This window comes from Aulonocara sp. 'chitande type north' Nkhata Bay, linkage group LG15 (genome assembly GCF_057382095.1).
Source record: "Aulonocara sp. 'chitande type north' Nkhata Bay isolate Kocher_YH1m ecotype deep benthic linkage group LG15, A_spYH_male_GT1.1, whole genome shotgun sequence".
Classification (NCBI taxonomy): domain Eukaryota; kingdom Metazoa; phylum Chordata; class Actinopteri; order Cichliformes; family Cichlidae; genus Aulonocara; species Aulonocara sp. 'chitande type north' Nkhata Bay.
The window spans coordinates 25,332,573-25,349,006 of NC_141358.1; the positions used below are offsets into that span (position 1 = coordinate 25,332,573).

Consider the following 16,434-nt stretch of genomic DNA (forward strand, 5'->3'; position numbering starts at 1 on the left):
TAGTCTGGACCTAGCTTCTGGATCTGCGTCTCCAGGAAGATGACCCTCAGCTCTGCTGATCTGAGGCCTCGGTCTCACATTTCAGGTCTTTTGGATAAAACAAATCTGATGTTTTATACCCAAATAGATACGAAATCCATGTGTGTTTTAGGGAAGGCTTACCTTGTGGTGCGTGCCAGGTCCTGTCTGCTTTCATAACACCAAGACGGGGACGGCAAAAGGTCTATAGTGAAACTTGACTACAATAGATTCAGTTCAGTGTTATTTATATAGCCCTAAATTACAGCAAGGTGCTTTATAGTGTCAGGTCAAGACAATAATACAGAGAAAGCCTCAAGAATCAGTCCCTATGAGCAAGCACTTGGTGACAGTGGCAAAGAAAAACTTCCTTTTGATAGGAAGAAACCTCAAACAGACCCGGGCTCAGGGTTGTTTTGCAAAAGACTTTTAGCTATCCTAGTAAGGAGTAAACCAGCAGTCTGAGTGCTCTCTCCAGGTGAGCGGTGCTATGAGCTCTTTGAGATGGAGCCTGATTATTTAAGACCTTTATGGCCAGCAGGGGGCGACGACTCTGGCTGGCAGAAATAAGTCGAGTTGTTTCGCATTCTGTAGTTTAATGTCCCGCTGAATAAAACAGGAAGTTAATTTATCTAATTATCGTCGAACTTATACTCTTGTAGTGTAGAGGTTTGCACATTTTTCTAACAGGAGGAAACACAAATCACTTCAGAGTTTTATCGTCCGGTGCAGAAATCTGCCAGATCAAACATGAGGAGATACCTGCTGTGAGACTTCTTGGGAATAAAAGCACAAAGCCCATAAATCACAGTGGTGTGAAGTCGTGACTAATAGGTCGTTAGCCAATGAGGTAATGACTGGATAAACCAACCGCACTTTGGGATTCTGAATGATCCCTGGTTTCCTACAGGATGCTGAAGTCGGGTTGTTTTGGTCTCGTGGTGCAGACTGTGACCTCGCTGCTTTCAGCTCTGAGGTTAAAGTTCCCATCTCGTTCTGCTTCTTTTCTTCTGTTTGTCACAGTGAAGAACAAGATCCTGTATCGAACCAGCGCCTGCATCCAGATGCAGAAGACGGTCCGGATGTGGCTCTGCATGAAGAAACACAAACCACGGTGGGTTTCCTTCTTTCTTTCCTTTGTTCCTCACTCCTCCTTTTCTTTCCTTATCTTTGTCCTTCTCTCTCCTCCCATTTTCATCCATTTATTCTTCTTAATTCCTCAGCTCCTCTCTCTCCTGCTCACGAAGTTTAACCCCCTTTCTCTTTTCTTCTTCATCTCTACCTCTTCATTATTTTCTTCATCTCCCTCTTCCTCTTTATGCTCACACAACCCTCATGCTCACCTGTTGCTACTCATGCTTTCTCTTCGCTATCGGCCTCTTTCACGTCCACGGTGTCGCGTTTCCCTCGGAGACGGCTGCTCTGTGATGCTTCAGCTCTGCTTATTACCACCAATCTCTCGCCGATAAACAACCTGCCGCTCCACGCTGCGTCCCTCACTGCAGGATGTGCTGGAGAGTGTGATTACAGAGGCCGGGTGGGGGTGCGCTGATGACCGGCGGGAAGAGTTTGGGCACAAATTCAGATTGAGCAAAGCAACATGACAAGGTGACAAGCATGAAATGAGCATCGTCAAAGTGGAGGTGGCACAAAGTCCAAGTCTGGCACGTCATAAATATGGTTTCGGTCATCGCGTGAAGCCCAGGCATCCAAGTCCTGAACAAGACTTTACACACCTGCATCCATGAATCATGCTGCACACACCTGATTAAAATATCGAGTAAAGTGGTGACACGTGATTTTCAACCAAACTCCTCTCTTGAGTAAAAAGATGCAGTTTAAGTGTGATTAAAATGAAGAGCTGATCAGATGCAGGCGAGTGTGAGCGTTAAACAGCGCGTCATCAGAGAAACTAATCAAGTGTTGAAGCCCAAACTGTGATTGAGATTATTCTGCGAGTAATTAGCGAGCTCTGCAGCAGAGCTGACGGTGCTTCGCTGACTGCCAGGTGACGAGATTACCAGCGTTTAACGGCTGCCCGCTGTTAACGAGCCCCCCGGCGGTGCTCTCTCCCTCTGATGCTTTTCATTACTGAGGCCTTGTGTTTGTGTGGCAGGATCGACGGGTTAGTCAAGGTGCGTAACCTGAAGAAGAGGATGGACCGCTTCAACGAGGTGGTGGGCGGGCTCAAGGAGGGCAAGCAGGAGATGAGCAAACAGGTCCGGGAGCTGGACGCCGCCATCGACACCCTGATAGTCAAAATCAAGGTGGGTGTGGTGCATAGTTTGACTGGCACTGAAAAAGTGCCATGTTTATGAGAAATGAGATGTATACAACATTTATGAGAAAAAAAGTTTGCAAATTTGGAACAAAAATTATGGAAATTTACAAAAAATTTACAAAAAAAGATATTTTTTCTTAGATAAATGCTTGCAAATTTGTTTTAAAAAGAGTCTTTGATTGAATGATTGAATGTGATTTGAGGAATTTTATCTGGTTATCTCGTTGATTCACAGGCACTCAGCCTCTAAAGCGACCCTCTCACTGTCATAATGGTATTTCCTGTTAAACTGGATTAAACGGTGTGCTTTGTCTGACTGTAACGTCACCTCCTCTTCTAAGATAATCTTACCCGTGGATGTCATAAATCCTGAACGTGCCGCAGTGGATTATTATTTTTTTTTTTAATTTCCATAATTTAGCACACCGTAGCTTCCCTGTCACTTTTCTTCCTGGAGGGAAGTGGTGCAGGCGTGAGGCTGACAGGTGTTCACCGCGGTATGTGTCGAGATAAGAGGGACAAACGCCGGTGGAGGAAGTCTGACTGAAAGGCTCCCGTCACTTCAGACTCCGCCCCGCAGCTTTGTTGTGGAGTGACTGCTAGTTGGAGGAAAAGTGGTGCGGTGACAGCCAATGTTCCCTCTAATTTTTCATGTGTCTGAGTGAACACACAAGCTCCCTGAGCGGTGAGCAACAGCAGACGTGTGCACTGTGGTCACGCCGGCATCGAATCCATCCAAAGTTACATGGTTTATTAAAATAATCAAATTATAGCATTTACATTTATGTTAAACTACTTTTAATTAAGTGCTTTAGCCCACTTACAATGAAAATTAAAAACAATCTTGTTCATGACCTGTTTAGTATGTTAACACTATTGGAAGTAAAATTAACTTGAACTCCAATTTTGAAAACAAAATTTTCTTCTTTTTTTTTTTTTAAGTAAAGCTCTGACTTGTATTGTAAGTATGAGTCTGTGGTCTGGGAGAGAGTCCTGTAACTCTGTCTGCAAAATACAGTAAATAATGACCAATGTTGGGCAATTAATTATGTAGTTCTTCAAAAAGGGGTTAGGGTTTGCAAACAACAACGTTTTTTGCAGCTGTTTACCTAAAAATGCAGCCAAGGCATTTTTAAACAAACATTTCAAACTATTTACGGAACAATCAGGTGTTCTGCATCAAATTTGATGCCACACAAATCATTTGTGCCACTCCACAAAATAATTTCTGTCCACTATGAGATAAAGGAGAACAACAGCCTGATACCTGCAGGCCTGACATCAGGAGATGTATCACTCCTGTAACATTCAGCAGTCGCCTCATTGTTCTGACACACACAACAAAACTATTGACCAGAGGTGTGGACTCGAGTCACATGACTTGGACTCGAGTCAGACTCGAGTCATTAATTTTATGACTTTAGACTTGACTTGAAAAAATGTTCTAAGACTTGTGACTTGACTTGGACTTTTACACCAATGACTTGGGACTTGAATTGGACTTGAACCGGTTTACTTGAAAAGACTTGATATTTTACCCCAAATATAAAATTGAACACGCATATTATATAGAGAGATTGAAAATGTAACGTCATTCACGGGTAGAACCGCAAAGGATTCTGGGAACTCGTGGCAAGCGGTACTAGCGCACGCAGGCTTTCAATTAAAATCAGTTATACAGCGATAAAAAAGAAACACAAAAATGTCAAGAAGCCGTTGTATTATTAACTGCAATAGCCGGTTGCATGACAGCCACGGGAAGCCGACGGGTAAAGAGATCGGTTGTTATCGGATTACGTCGTTGAAGAGAAATTGTTCGAGCCATGTTTCCGAAGTAATAAAGAGGCGACTGGATTGCAGCCATTCAAAGACCAAATATAACGTCCCAGAACACTCCAGCTCACAGGTTAGTCTGCTCCAAGCATTTCCACAAAGGTCAGTCTGCTGTTGTAGTTAATGCGTCATTTTTCTTAACATAATTGGTGATATAGGTTACAAGCAAGTCTGGCGCTAAACAGAAATGGTCGCGCTATGCTCCTTTATTTATTGTGCATAAATAGTGAATTGTCCTGACACAATATTGCGTTTCGCTTCTGTTATTATGGTACATTGACAAAAACATATACTTTTATTCACAGGATAAAACAGGTTTTTTGTATCACTAATTGCCCAGTACGATTACAGCATACAGTATTATTGTCACTGCTACATTTCTGTGATGCTACCAGAAATTATTTCCACTGCTAATTAATTACCGTTGAGCTCAAAGGTCCTATTAATAAACGGTTAACGAATGTGTATTTATGACGACGATTTGTGAGACTGGTAAACTTATGATACGTACGATGGTCTTTACTTTCTACACGGTGCATTTCAAGGTCCTGCACCCATCCGTCGGTAAACTGTACCTGGGCTTGTTGCAGTGACCGGAAGTTACTAAACTTCATGAGTGTATGCACTCACTCCAAGAAGCGTATAATTATAAATATGCATATAAATATGCTACGATGAGATAGCTGACTTCATCTAACTAGCAAATGTTTTCCAGGCTACGTTGGTGATGCAGTTTTTTTTTAAAATGATATTTAAAAAAAAAAAAATCATTTATTTATGTATGATATTTTTGTCATGCGATTTTAAAGCCGGTCCTACAACCGCATCCAAGAATAACATGCAGCTTATCTCAGAACTGTCGGTGAAAATTATTCTTGGAGCTAGGTTTAATTGAGCTGCATTTTAAAGAGGTGCAATTTCACAATTTGTGTATATTTTCTAAGTTCACTATTTTGTCATGTGTTGAGAAAAACACAGATTTAAAAATTACATGGTCTAATATTTACATTTAGCATATAACTGCAACATTCTTTTTTTCGTTTTTTTTTTTTAAGACTCGAAAGGACTTGAAATTCAAAATTTCAGACTTGTGACTTTACTCGGACTTTTACACCAGTGACTTGAGACTCGACTCTGACTTGCCTGACATTACTTGAGACTTGACTTGAACTTGAGGATAAAGACTTGAGACTTACTTGAGACTTGCAAAACAATGACTTGGTCCCACCTCTGCTATTGACTACACTACACACTAACTACACAAGATTTGCGGTAAACGTTGCTAATCTCTCACATCCCAAAACACCGTCACTCCTGAAACTCCCCCCATTCCCAAACAACTAAGTGCGATGTTGCCATATATTTTTATGATTGGTCGACATGGTACATTTTTCGACCAATAGGAAAGGGTGGGGGTTTTCAGTTTTGTTTTTGCTCGCAGGTGGTTTTCCTTATAAAACGCTGTTTTTACCGTTTCTTCCCGCAGTAAATATAAACAACGATAGTATTCAGGAAGAAAACCAAACATTGCATATAATTTTATCATAACTCTGGTTTTACGTGGCCTATCAACACAATTTCAAAAATGGTATAAAGTCCACACTTTTTCCATCAATTGTTCCGTCTGTCCTGCTCACATCTCCAATGGTTGTACACGTTGTCATTAACGTGCCAGCCACGCCGCTTTGCCAGCTAAAACACTGGTGTCAGCACATCAGGACGCTGTCATAGCCTGCCAACGATGTTGATTAGCTGCGTATATACGAATGAATCACATCATTGGCTGGACTATGGGATAAGGTGGCATCGTTCTAATCCCATACGCGCAGAATTGTTAAAGTTTTAATTTTTATTTCAATTCAGGTTAGATTTTTTTTGTGCGCAACGCAGATGTTCTGTGCTCAGAGACCAGCAGTGCGCAATTCCGCACGCGCACAGCTTAGAGGGAACATTGTTAACAGCAGATGCACATAAATATTCATCATCCTGAGACTCCAACGCGTTTCCCTCCTCTGGTTTACACGACCGCCCCGCCCCGTGTTTGTCTGTCAAATGTCAGATTGTGCCCCGATGACACCTGAACACGCCGTGACGGTGAAATGTGAGAATACCGACGCTTCCGAGGGAGTTTTTGTAGCCCTGGCAGAGACTTAAAGGCAGGCTTCTTCACTCTGTGATCACAGATATCAGATGTGGCCTACACGACCACCGGCTCAGCACAGAAACATAAACGGGGCCAGGGGTCTAAGCCCACCTACTCAGCGTGTCCTGGTCTGCCCAGGCCTCCTTCCAGCTGGATATGCATGAAACGTCCAGGAGGCATCAACCGAGCTCCTCGCCCTGTCTCTAAGGCTCCCTTCAGAGGAAGCTCGGTCACTATTCGTATCTCGTGGCTGGAGATGAGGGTGGAGGGTGGATCATAACCGCATTTCACATGCGTGATGCAGTGAAACAGATCAGCCTGCACAGATTCTCCATCCAGTGCTTTGAATCCGCACGGTCCAGATATCGGGATCGGTGCTTCCTTTTGTGAGACCTGACTGTAAGTGCAACCTTGTTTTTGTGCCTTGTAGACCACCATAATGGGCCGCATCGACATCGACCACGAGTACAAGGGCCTGGTGACCCGGTCAGAGAAGCTGCTGACCGAGATGCAGAAGAAGAAGAAGGAGGAGGAGGAGCGCGAGCGGCTGCGACGCATCCAGGAGGAGATGGATAGAGAGCGGAAGCGAAGGGAGGAGGAGGAGCAGCGCCGCAAGCAGGAGGAGGAGGATAGACGGCTGTAAGTGGGACGGGGGGGTTTAAAGTTGGAGTACTCGAATGTTTCTGGTCTCTTCACTGAAATACTTTTGTTTCGTTGTCGCAGCCAAAACGTGGAGAGGCACTCGTAGAAGTGACAAACACACTCAGACGGCTCGGCACAGATTTACAGCAGCGTTTACCACAGCTGTGTGTGTGTGTGTGTGTGTGTGTGTGTGTATCTGTGTGTGTGCATGTGTGTGTGTGCATGTGTGTGTATGTATATGTGTGAGTGTAATTCCTGTCCATAAATACAGCAGGTCATTGAAAGGATTTAAGAGATGATGCCTTCAGGATGAAGATTTTGTTGGAAGTTTTTACTGTTACTGGGCTGCGTTGCCATGTAACCTTTAATACCTGAGGATTTAAAAATGGCAAAAGCTAAATTTACATGTTTATATCGATTGGCTTCATGTTGGTTTCAGGTTTCAGGAGCCTTTTGTGTCCAGCTGGAGTTGTTTTAGTTTCCTGCTGTTTCAGAGTCTCTGTTTTAGCTCAGTTTTTGTTCTCCACCACCTTCTGTGAACGATGTAGGGTTTCTTAGCTTCACTTTAACACCACAGCTCTGCAGAATTAGTCTCAGGTTTGTGAGAGCCTGTCTTATAAAACACGCCAACTCCTCCTACACCATCAAACAACACTGGCACACAGGTGCATCTCAGGCCCCTGTATCCGATGCTATCATGTCATCAGATTGCTTAGCAACCACCAAGCAATGTGCTAAAGTGACCCACTTGTAGAGTTTATGCATCTCCTGAAAACCATGGTTTCACAAACACACACACAGGTTATTAATGCTGCCTAGCAACCACCTAACAACCCACTAAAACACAGACCAACATTTCAAAGCGCAGCACTGACAGCCCCTCTGTGAGGTCATCAATAATTGCTTAAAAAAAGTGTTTTTTGCATCATTTGACAATAAGTGGGAAAGTCCACACAGGAAGTAAGATTTGGTCTTCCTGTGTGTGATGCGCCTAGTGGGTGGGGCTTTAGAAGATCTGCTTAGATTCAGCAACATCTCTTGTCGACAAGAGAAAGAAAATAGTTCCTTCATTTAATGTTTTTCAACAGAGGATTTCTGGGTCATGTTTTATTCTCAGTCTTCACAGCTTACCACAGTGTGTGTGGTGTTGCACGCCATCTTCACACACACACACACACACACACACACACACACACACACACACACACACACACACACACACACTCTCTCTCTCTCTCTCACTAAACAGCTGGAAATTACATCTAGCTCCTTATTTATAAGGAAGTCACTCTTTTTTCTTGGTAAGCTTTCAATCAGCTCAGCAGCACTGTCTTTATATGTACCTCTAAAAGCTAAAAGCTCATTTAATGTCACAGAAGCACAAAATGTGAATAAGCATGTTTTCAGACTCTTTTATTCTGACATGTGTCCTGCACAAGCATCACTGTGCAAACACAGAGATGTCTAGCGTAAGTTGCTCTGTGCCGGAGTTTCCCAGATTCACTGTGGTTACGAACATCAGTCACATGTCACGGTGGTTTCCATGCTGACCTCGGCTCATGCACCAGTCTCTTTCATCCGCAATATAAAAGCACACCACACACACAAGCACATCTTAGCTTAAAGCACAGAGCATAAAATTGAAATTAAGAAACAAAATCTGTATAAATATATAAGTATGTCCGTGCAGCGTCTCAGTGATCCAGGTCGAAGGCAGATGGACTTCTTTTAGCTTTCTGAAGATGTTTCACCCCTCAGCTGAGAGCCTTCTTCAGCTCTGAAAGCTCCAGTTTTCTTTCAGCTGAAGCACTTTGGACCAGATCACGGGGCGAGGGCCGGCTGCTTCCATTATACTGAAGTGAAGGCAGACACGTCTACCTCTGAAATCTCCAAAACTTGAACCAAAAGGAAAAGGGCATAAATTTGGAGTGAACTCTTTCAAAGTTCTGCTGTATTTGCATGGTCTGTAAAGATAAAATACAAAAAACAAACTTCATATTATACAGTTATCTTTAAACATCAGCCGGGCTTTAACACCTCCACCTGAATATCACACGTCCTTTAGAAAAGAAACTACAAGCTCTGTTTTATCTGCTTAACGTGCGCAAATACCAGCCGTCCTCCTTAAAAAGTTCATTCAAAGTTCAACAGCCCAGCTTCAGCACTAAACCTGCCTTTGGGGGCTCTGGCTGTGCAGGTAACCTCAGACTGCTGTCCAATCAGAGCTGTTACAGCCCTCCTCAGAGCGTCGTATTTGTAAGGCTGAGAAAACCATCCAGGAGTGACGACGCGCCGCCTCCCGCGCTCCGTTTTCACTCTTTATCCTTTTCCTCGGGTCTTTTTTGATGTTTAAGAGACTGCTGAGGATTTGAATCCATCACACACCCGCAATCGCTTACACGGAAAATTTCATTTCCCGCCTAGATTGTGGCATTCGTATTCCTCACACGGGTTTGTCCTCCACATTGCTGCTTGCAGCGGGATGGAAGGTCTTTTAGGAGGACTGATGGGGGCCATTGTGTTCGTCACAAACCACTAGCTGCTAATATAAGACATTAGAGACGACAGCCTGAATTTTATGGCCCTCTTCCCTTCACTTTATTCTCCTCCTCTGGCGAGTTATGAACCCCCAGGATTCACCTGAAGGTCACAGACTGAAGGTCATGAGAGCAGATCTCGTGCAGCCTTAGTCCTTGTAGTATCTGTAAGAACACACTAAAGCCTGCCAGGTAATGAGAAACCAGAAACTTCTGTCTTGACGACGACTTGGAGCCCCGTGTTCTGTCATCTTTTTCCACACAAAGATGACTTTTCTATTTACGGCGGCCCGCAGCGTGTGCAGCAGCACAATAACCTTCAGGTCCTGCATGACTGGCGAGGACAAGCTGGAGGTAGTAAAGAGGCCAAAAGTCAGAGCTTTGGTGGTCTGATAGTTTTCCAGTGAGCGCACAACAGAAATAAAACGGCTGAGAGACGACAGGAGGAATCCATCAATCAGCAGATTTCTGAATATTCTTCATTCCACCTTCGTAAATGAGGTTTTTAAAATATATGCTTGACTGTGTGTCTTGTTTAAGTAATTATAAAGTCTTACACTGGGATTCTTTGTCTTTTAATGAGAGAGGAGAGTAGAGAGGTTTGCAGTTGCCTAAAGGCCACCTCAGCTAGGTGAGCTCTCACAGGAAGTCATTTCCAGCTCCGTGTTTTTTAATGACTCTGCTGGAGTAGCTTTGCATGATTCACAGCTTAGAATAATCCTCCTTTAATTTTTACTGAAAATTATATGAAACGAGCCATTCTTGCTCCTCGGTTTGTCAAGAAAACTTTCTTCTGATTAGCTGCCCCTCATAAAGAAGGAGGTGGGTGGGGCTTCTGTATCTGGCTCTCAGGATTTATGTGCACTTATCATCGAAACCTTGTTTAATAAAAATGTGTGACAGGAAACGAAGAGAAGCCAACAGGTCTGTTTTTCCACTTTAAATCAGATTTTTGTACAGAGCAACTTTTTGACGTGTAACCGAGTTTAAATGAAAGTAGGGTTTGAAATGATGCACCTTTCTTTGCTGTGCTAACTTAAACTTCTGATAACAAGTGGTTGGTGGAGACCAAATATGGGGCTAAAAGCACATTAGCTACAAAGCCACATGTTTTTACAGATCAGTAACCTGCAACAAACGTTTCAAAAAGCCTTTTAAAGGAAAATATTAATTCTGTTAGAAAATCATGCCTCTGGTAAAAGGTTTCAGCTGTTAATAATGGTCTTTACTGGGCCGAGTCGACGCTGCTGAAAATGTGTTGGTTGTGTTCGCGTTCATCCCCCTCCAAGCTGTTTTTACTCCTGTTACTAAAGCGTCAGAATGAAAGCTAGGAAAGCAGGTCTGGTTCTTCTGGAGACAAACAGAACAAGAGGCAGTTGGTGTCACACCGCAAATATTTCAGTGATTACATTCAGATCTGTGTATTTATGAGTGATTCATCATCGTCTGAGAGCGCTCAACATAACGGTGAACACACAGAGAAGCGCTGCACTTTCAGTCCCCCTCTGTCTCCTTTTCTCTGATGTTTTACTCTTCTTCCAAATGTGTTTTGCCTTCTTTCCGCTTTTCTGTCCTCATCTCTGCTTTTGTGTTTCGTCTCTGCAGGAAAGCAGAGATGGAGCTGAAGAGGAAGCAGGAAGAGGAGGAAAGGAAGAGGAGGGAGGAGGAGGAGAGGCGGATTCAGGTGGGTGTGTGTCGCTGCAGGCGGCCCGCAGACAGCAGAGCTCTGTTGGCCTTTGTTGTTTTTAACCCTGGAAGCTGTTTGCAGATGATTTACAGGACGGATCCTGCAGGTTAACAGTCCAGCGTCTATAAAAGGGGCTGTTTGAGTTTAGGTCTTCTATTTTAAATACATTCCAGAGTGTGACACCGTGATGAGTAACACTCTGCATTTTGGTACAACAAGAGGATGTGGATTCAGTTTGTTTCTATTTACAAAATGTGTCCTTTTTTTACAGAAAGGCACAATTAAACTTAATTAAACTTTTTTTAACCTTTATTCATTCGTATAAAACGACACCAAACACAACAAAGTGCAACATGTGCAGATATCTTCACATAAATACGTTCCTAAATCAGTGCTCAGTTCCACCTTGGACATTTCTGTGTTACAAAAAGCAATGAAACTACCTTTTTTTTAAAAATGAAATCTTCTTTGATATGAAAATCCTGCAGGAAGTCTCCCCACAGAGGGGCCCTTCCCAGGTTTGAACCCACGGCCCTCGAGCTGTGAGGCAGCGGTGCCGACCGTGCAGTCTAAACACATCATTTCAGGTCAACCTGCGGGCATGTGAAACTGCTATTGTTTCTATGGTTACAAAAACACATTCAGACTTCAACAGGAAAATGTTGTTCAGATTTTGTTGTGATGAAAGAAAATCAGCAAATGTTATGTCTTATCACAATAAAAGGACCAGTTTTTCTATGTCATCCTCTTCTGGTGGAGCCCCACCAGCAGACTGGCTGCCCCTGCCTTGCTCTCTTGGGGGCTCTTCCTGTTATGTTTTATCCTCCCCACTGTCACAGAGTACTCCGTGTACTCCCCCCCCCCCCCCCCCTTTTTTTTTTTTTTTTTTGGTAGATGGTTTTGTTTTTAACAACTAGAACTGTACTTGTGTTGAACTTGGCCAGAGTCTCAGTAATGGTCAGTGCGTGTACAAATAATGTGTGAGAGCTGAATGCTCAGGTTCACTCTGTTTTTTTCTACTCTTGTCCCTGTGTGATGTCATACAGAGGGCATATCCCTAACATAGTGATCGTCTGCCCAAAGGGCTGGCCCAACTCCTGTTTTAAGAGGGGCAGCCAATCAAAAGAAAGTTGACTTAAAGTGGGGGGGCTAAAACAGCTCTTGCTGTGATGCAAAGCTGGTCTGTAGAGTGTAACTGAACCCTTCCGATAATTAAACTATTACAGGAGATGAACTGAAGTCACGCTATCACCATCATCATTTCGAATCCCACCTGATCTCAAACTCCTTAGCAGTTCTCTTTCATAGCATTCGTTTCGTGTCTCACTATGGGAATGCCTCCTGCGTGACCTCATCAGAAGCTCAAATACCATTACGCCAGCCCTTACAGGCTGGCTAGGTGACGCCTATGTCAGAAGGGGCCAGTGCCTCCCTATATAATAGGCTGACATAGCGTCAGATGTCATTCAAAAACCTCTTCTCGCCTCTCACCTGTAGACAACTGTGCTGTTGGGTGCTAAAGCTAAACTGCACACAGATTCGAGTGAACAACTCGGTCGCCGGGCGCTTTGTTCCCAGCTTTTCAGTTGTCCACTAGCATACAAGCAGTAGCAATACTGTTCTGTGGCTAGTGCCGGTGCCAAGTAGCAATACTTTCACCCAGCGAAGTAGCAACACTTTGCTAATAAAGGTACCCCTAGCTTCACCATCAGGTAGCAATACCCTTCGACGCTAGCAGTTTTACACATTAGGTAGCAATACCTGTAGAAAAGTAGCAACACTTTTCACCCCACGTTAGCGAGGAATAGCAATATTCTCCGCACTCGGTGTCAGTCTCGCTAACGTGCGCGACCCTCTAGCTAACCATGGCTACGACGGCCAACGAAGTTGCAAAACTTTGTCCTTGCGGAAAGAAGATTTCTGCCTGAGATACACACCCCGTGTGTGCGGCATGCCTGGGTTTATCTCACGCTCAGGCTGCCTTGACACCTGCACATGACTGTATCCACTGCGCGGCTTTCCCAAGCAAACTACTCCGCCGCAGGCTAGCTCGCCAGGCTAACCTGTTGGGCGGCGACCCTTTGCTGTGTGAGGCTGCTGCGGCGCAAGGAGAAACTGAGATGCCCGATGATTTGGCCGCAACGCCAGGGCCGAGCTGGGCAGAGGCAGACCCTCAGCCCATCACGACTGCTTTCCCGTCGCTGGAGGCACACGGAGATCGTGTGTTTTTCTGCGATGCTGGAGTCACCTGGGGAGGAGATGCTAACGAGGACGGAGATGAGTCAGCTGACTCTGAGCTCCTGCTGTCTGACGACGGTGAGGAGGAAGATTCCACCTCCTTGGCTAGCATCAGCTGGGCTGCAAAGCCCTCGGCTACCAGCGAGGTTGAAAAACCGACACCGCCGTCTCCCCTGGATCTCGACATGCAGGACATGTGCAAGCGCGCAGCCGCTAGGCTCAATATCCCGTGGCCCGCCATACAAACAGAGGTTGTAAAGTCTCGTTTTGACGGTAAGAAATTGCCGAAGGCGAAAAAGACGGGGAAGCATGTGTTGCCTGTTTTCCCTGAGCTACTCGATGAAATAGCGGTGACGTGGAAAGCAAAACCTTACAGCGAGAAACACCCCATCGTGGGGAGCTCCCTGCTGGATTGTGAGGGGATGGAGTCTATCGGCCTCCGCCAGATGCCACAAGTGGAGCCGTTGGTGGCGAGCCATCTTCACCCGAAGACGTCTCTGTACTCATCGGCTCCATCTCTCCCCTCCAAAACAGACCGCTTCCAGTCTAGCCTTACAGATAAGTGCTACAAAGCAGTGGCTCTGTCGGTAAGAGCCAACAACGCCTCTTCTATGCTAATGGATTACCAAGCTGAGCTAGAAGAGGACATGACAGCTAACCCAGATACCACAGTGTGGGAAGAAATCTGCGTTATAACTGACCACGTCCTCCGCCTCCACAAGATAGCCATACAGGCTACTGGGAGAGCCATGGGCCTCATGGTTCTTCAGGAGCTAGCATGCTGGCTCGGGCTCACCAACCTGACGACCAAGGAAAAAGAGGAACTCCTCAACACCCCTGTCGTCCCTCACGGTCTCTTCGGTGCAGCTTTTACATCCATGCAGAAGACATGTGAGGAGAAAAAGAGAGATGATGAGGCTCTGAAACTCTGCCTGCCGAGGAGGGCCCAGCACGCCACCCCAGCAGCGCCGCGCCAGTCATTCGCGCAGGCAGCGTCTCGCCCGGTCCCCGCTTTCAGGATTCCCAAAGTGCCTAAGACGCAGGCAGCCCCCAGGCTGCCCCCCAGGCTGCCGGGGCCCCTAAGAATCCATGGACTCAGAAGCAGTCTCCCCAGGCCAGACCTCAAGCGGCCCCTCCTCCTCCCCCCGCTGCCGCGATCGTAAGGAGGAAGAAGCGGCCGGCCTGACAGCCTCTCCTCTAGGCGGGAGCGAACCCAGTTTCTCCCCTTCATGGGCCGCCCTGCCGCCTCCCAGCTCCGTTCCAGAGCAAGTTCAACGGGACATGTTCCACACAGAGTGCTTGACTCGGGCCGGCGTTCCTGTCACCAGACCCGCCAGAGGGAAAGAGAGCCAAAGTTCGCAGTGTTGTTTCACGAGCACTTCTCTCATGCATTCTGTATTAAAAAAGCCCCGACACGTGCATCCAGGCAGTTAGCCGTCGAGTGTTGCAAAACACATGAAAAAATCAAACATGCTGAAAAACAGAGCACCGTCTGCCATAACGCAGCCTGTGGAGACTCGCGTTTCCACGGCTGTGATGATGCAGATGAGCCCGTCACCTCGCTCGCCTGTGACAGAGGTGATGGGACACCGAAATGGCGTATGTTTCGCGCTGCGACCACAAGGGGGCGCCAAAACGCCATATTCGGTGGAGTGGCCAGTGAGTGCTCTGTCTCTCCACATGAAGAGCTGGGCCACCTGCACTCAGTCAGCATGGGTGCTGAGGACATTGAAAAAGGGCTACAGGCTGCAATTCAGTGTCGCTCCACCACATTTCAAAGAAATCGTTTACTCTCGTGCTCTGGGTGAGTCTGCCAGTTTTCTCCTGGAGGAAATTTCCACCTTGAGAGACAAAGGAGCTATAAGAGTTGTCCCTCCCGAGGAAATGCACAGCGGATTTTATTCAAGGTATTTCCTTGTGCCAAAGAAAGGGGGGAGGGGGATGAGAGCCATTCTGGATCTCCGTGCCCTGAACCGGCATTTGAGGACATACAAGTTCAGGATGTTGACGCACGCCTCGCTGCTACGGTTTGTACGAGCGGGCGACTGGTTCACATCAATCGACCTGAGGAATGCTTATTTCCACATCCCCATATATCCCCCACACCGAAAGTATCTGAGATTTGCTTTCCAGGGGATGGCATACGAGTTTGTAGTCCTGCCTTTTGGTCTCTCACTGAGCCCAAGGGTGTTTGTGAAATGCACTGAGGCAGCAGTGGCCCCGCTCAGGAAAAAGGGCATTCGGGTGGCCACATACATCGACGATTGGCTGGTGGCAGCCCCAACCCGCCAGGGAGCGACTTGTCACACAAATGCTCTCATACACCATCTGGAGAGTTTGGGTTTCCAGGTAAACGTGGAAAAGAGCACATTGACGCCAACTCAATGCATTACTTTCATAGGGCTCAGCCTAGACTCCCTTCGGGTGAGGGCTTTTCTGTCGCCGGAGAGAACAGCGGCCATACAGTCATTCCTAGCACTGTTTCGCAGAGGCAACACAGTGACCCTCAAACAGTGCCAGAGGCTGCTCGGTCTGATGGCTTCTTCTCTAGTGGCGATAACACTGGGACACCTGCACATGAGAGGCTTTCAGCGCTGGGTGGGCTCGCGGGGACTGGACCCTCACCGAGACGGCCACCGTCGCGTGAGAGTCTCTGCAGACTGTTCACTCGCTCTCCGCGAGTGGAAGTGGCCAGGTTTCTTGTCTCAGGGCGTTGCCATGGGGGCAGTTTCAGCCAGGAAGATGATTTCCACAGATGCCTCTCTTTCGGGCTGGGGGGCCACCCACGAGAGCAGAACAGTGAATGGGGAATGGGGCCCTCACATGCGCTCCACCCACATAAACTGTCTGGAACTGCTGGTGGTTCACCTGTCACTAAAACACTTTCTCCCTTGGCTGAGAGGTCATCATGTTTTAGTGAGGTCGGACAATTCCACCGTTGTGGCCTACATCAACAGACAGGGCGGTCTGGGGTCCCCTAAGTTACACACACTGGCACACAGACTGACAGTCTGGAGCAGTGTCCACCTGCTGTCACTGAGAGCAACTCACGTGC

At 46.2% G+C, this 16,434-nt stretch overlaps 1 protein-coding gene and 1 pseudogene across 5 annotated transcripts in view; both read left to right on the forward strand.

Annotated features, from left to right (window-relative positions):
• Positions 1 to 16,434, forward strand: part of LOC147313188 (unconventional myosin-VI) — a 157,855-nt gene that overhangs the window by 98,917 nt on the left and 42,504 nt on the right. For all 5 annotated transcript variants that reach the window (XM_086265186.1, XM_086265188.1, XM_086265187.1 and 2 more), the window contains exons 24-27: positions 1,042 to 1,132; positions 2,135 to 2,285; positions 6,706 to 6,914; positions 11,060 to 11,138. In XM_086265186.1, the coding sequence (XP_086121312.1) occupies positions 1,042 to 1,132; positions 2,135 to 2,285; positions 6,706 to 6,914; positions 11,060 to 11,138 (530 nt within the window). The remainder of the gene's footprint in view (positions 1 to 1,041; positions 1,133 to 2,134; positions 2,286 to 6,705; positions 6,915 to 11,059; positions 11,139 to 16,434) is intronic.
• Positions 13,826 to 14,565, forward strand: LOC147313189 (uncharacterized; annotated as a pseudogene).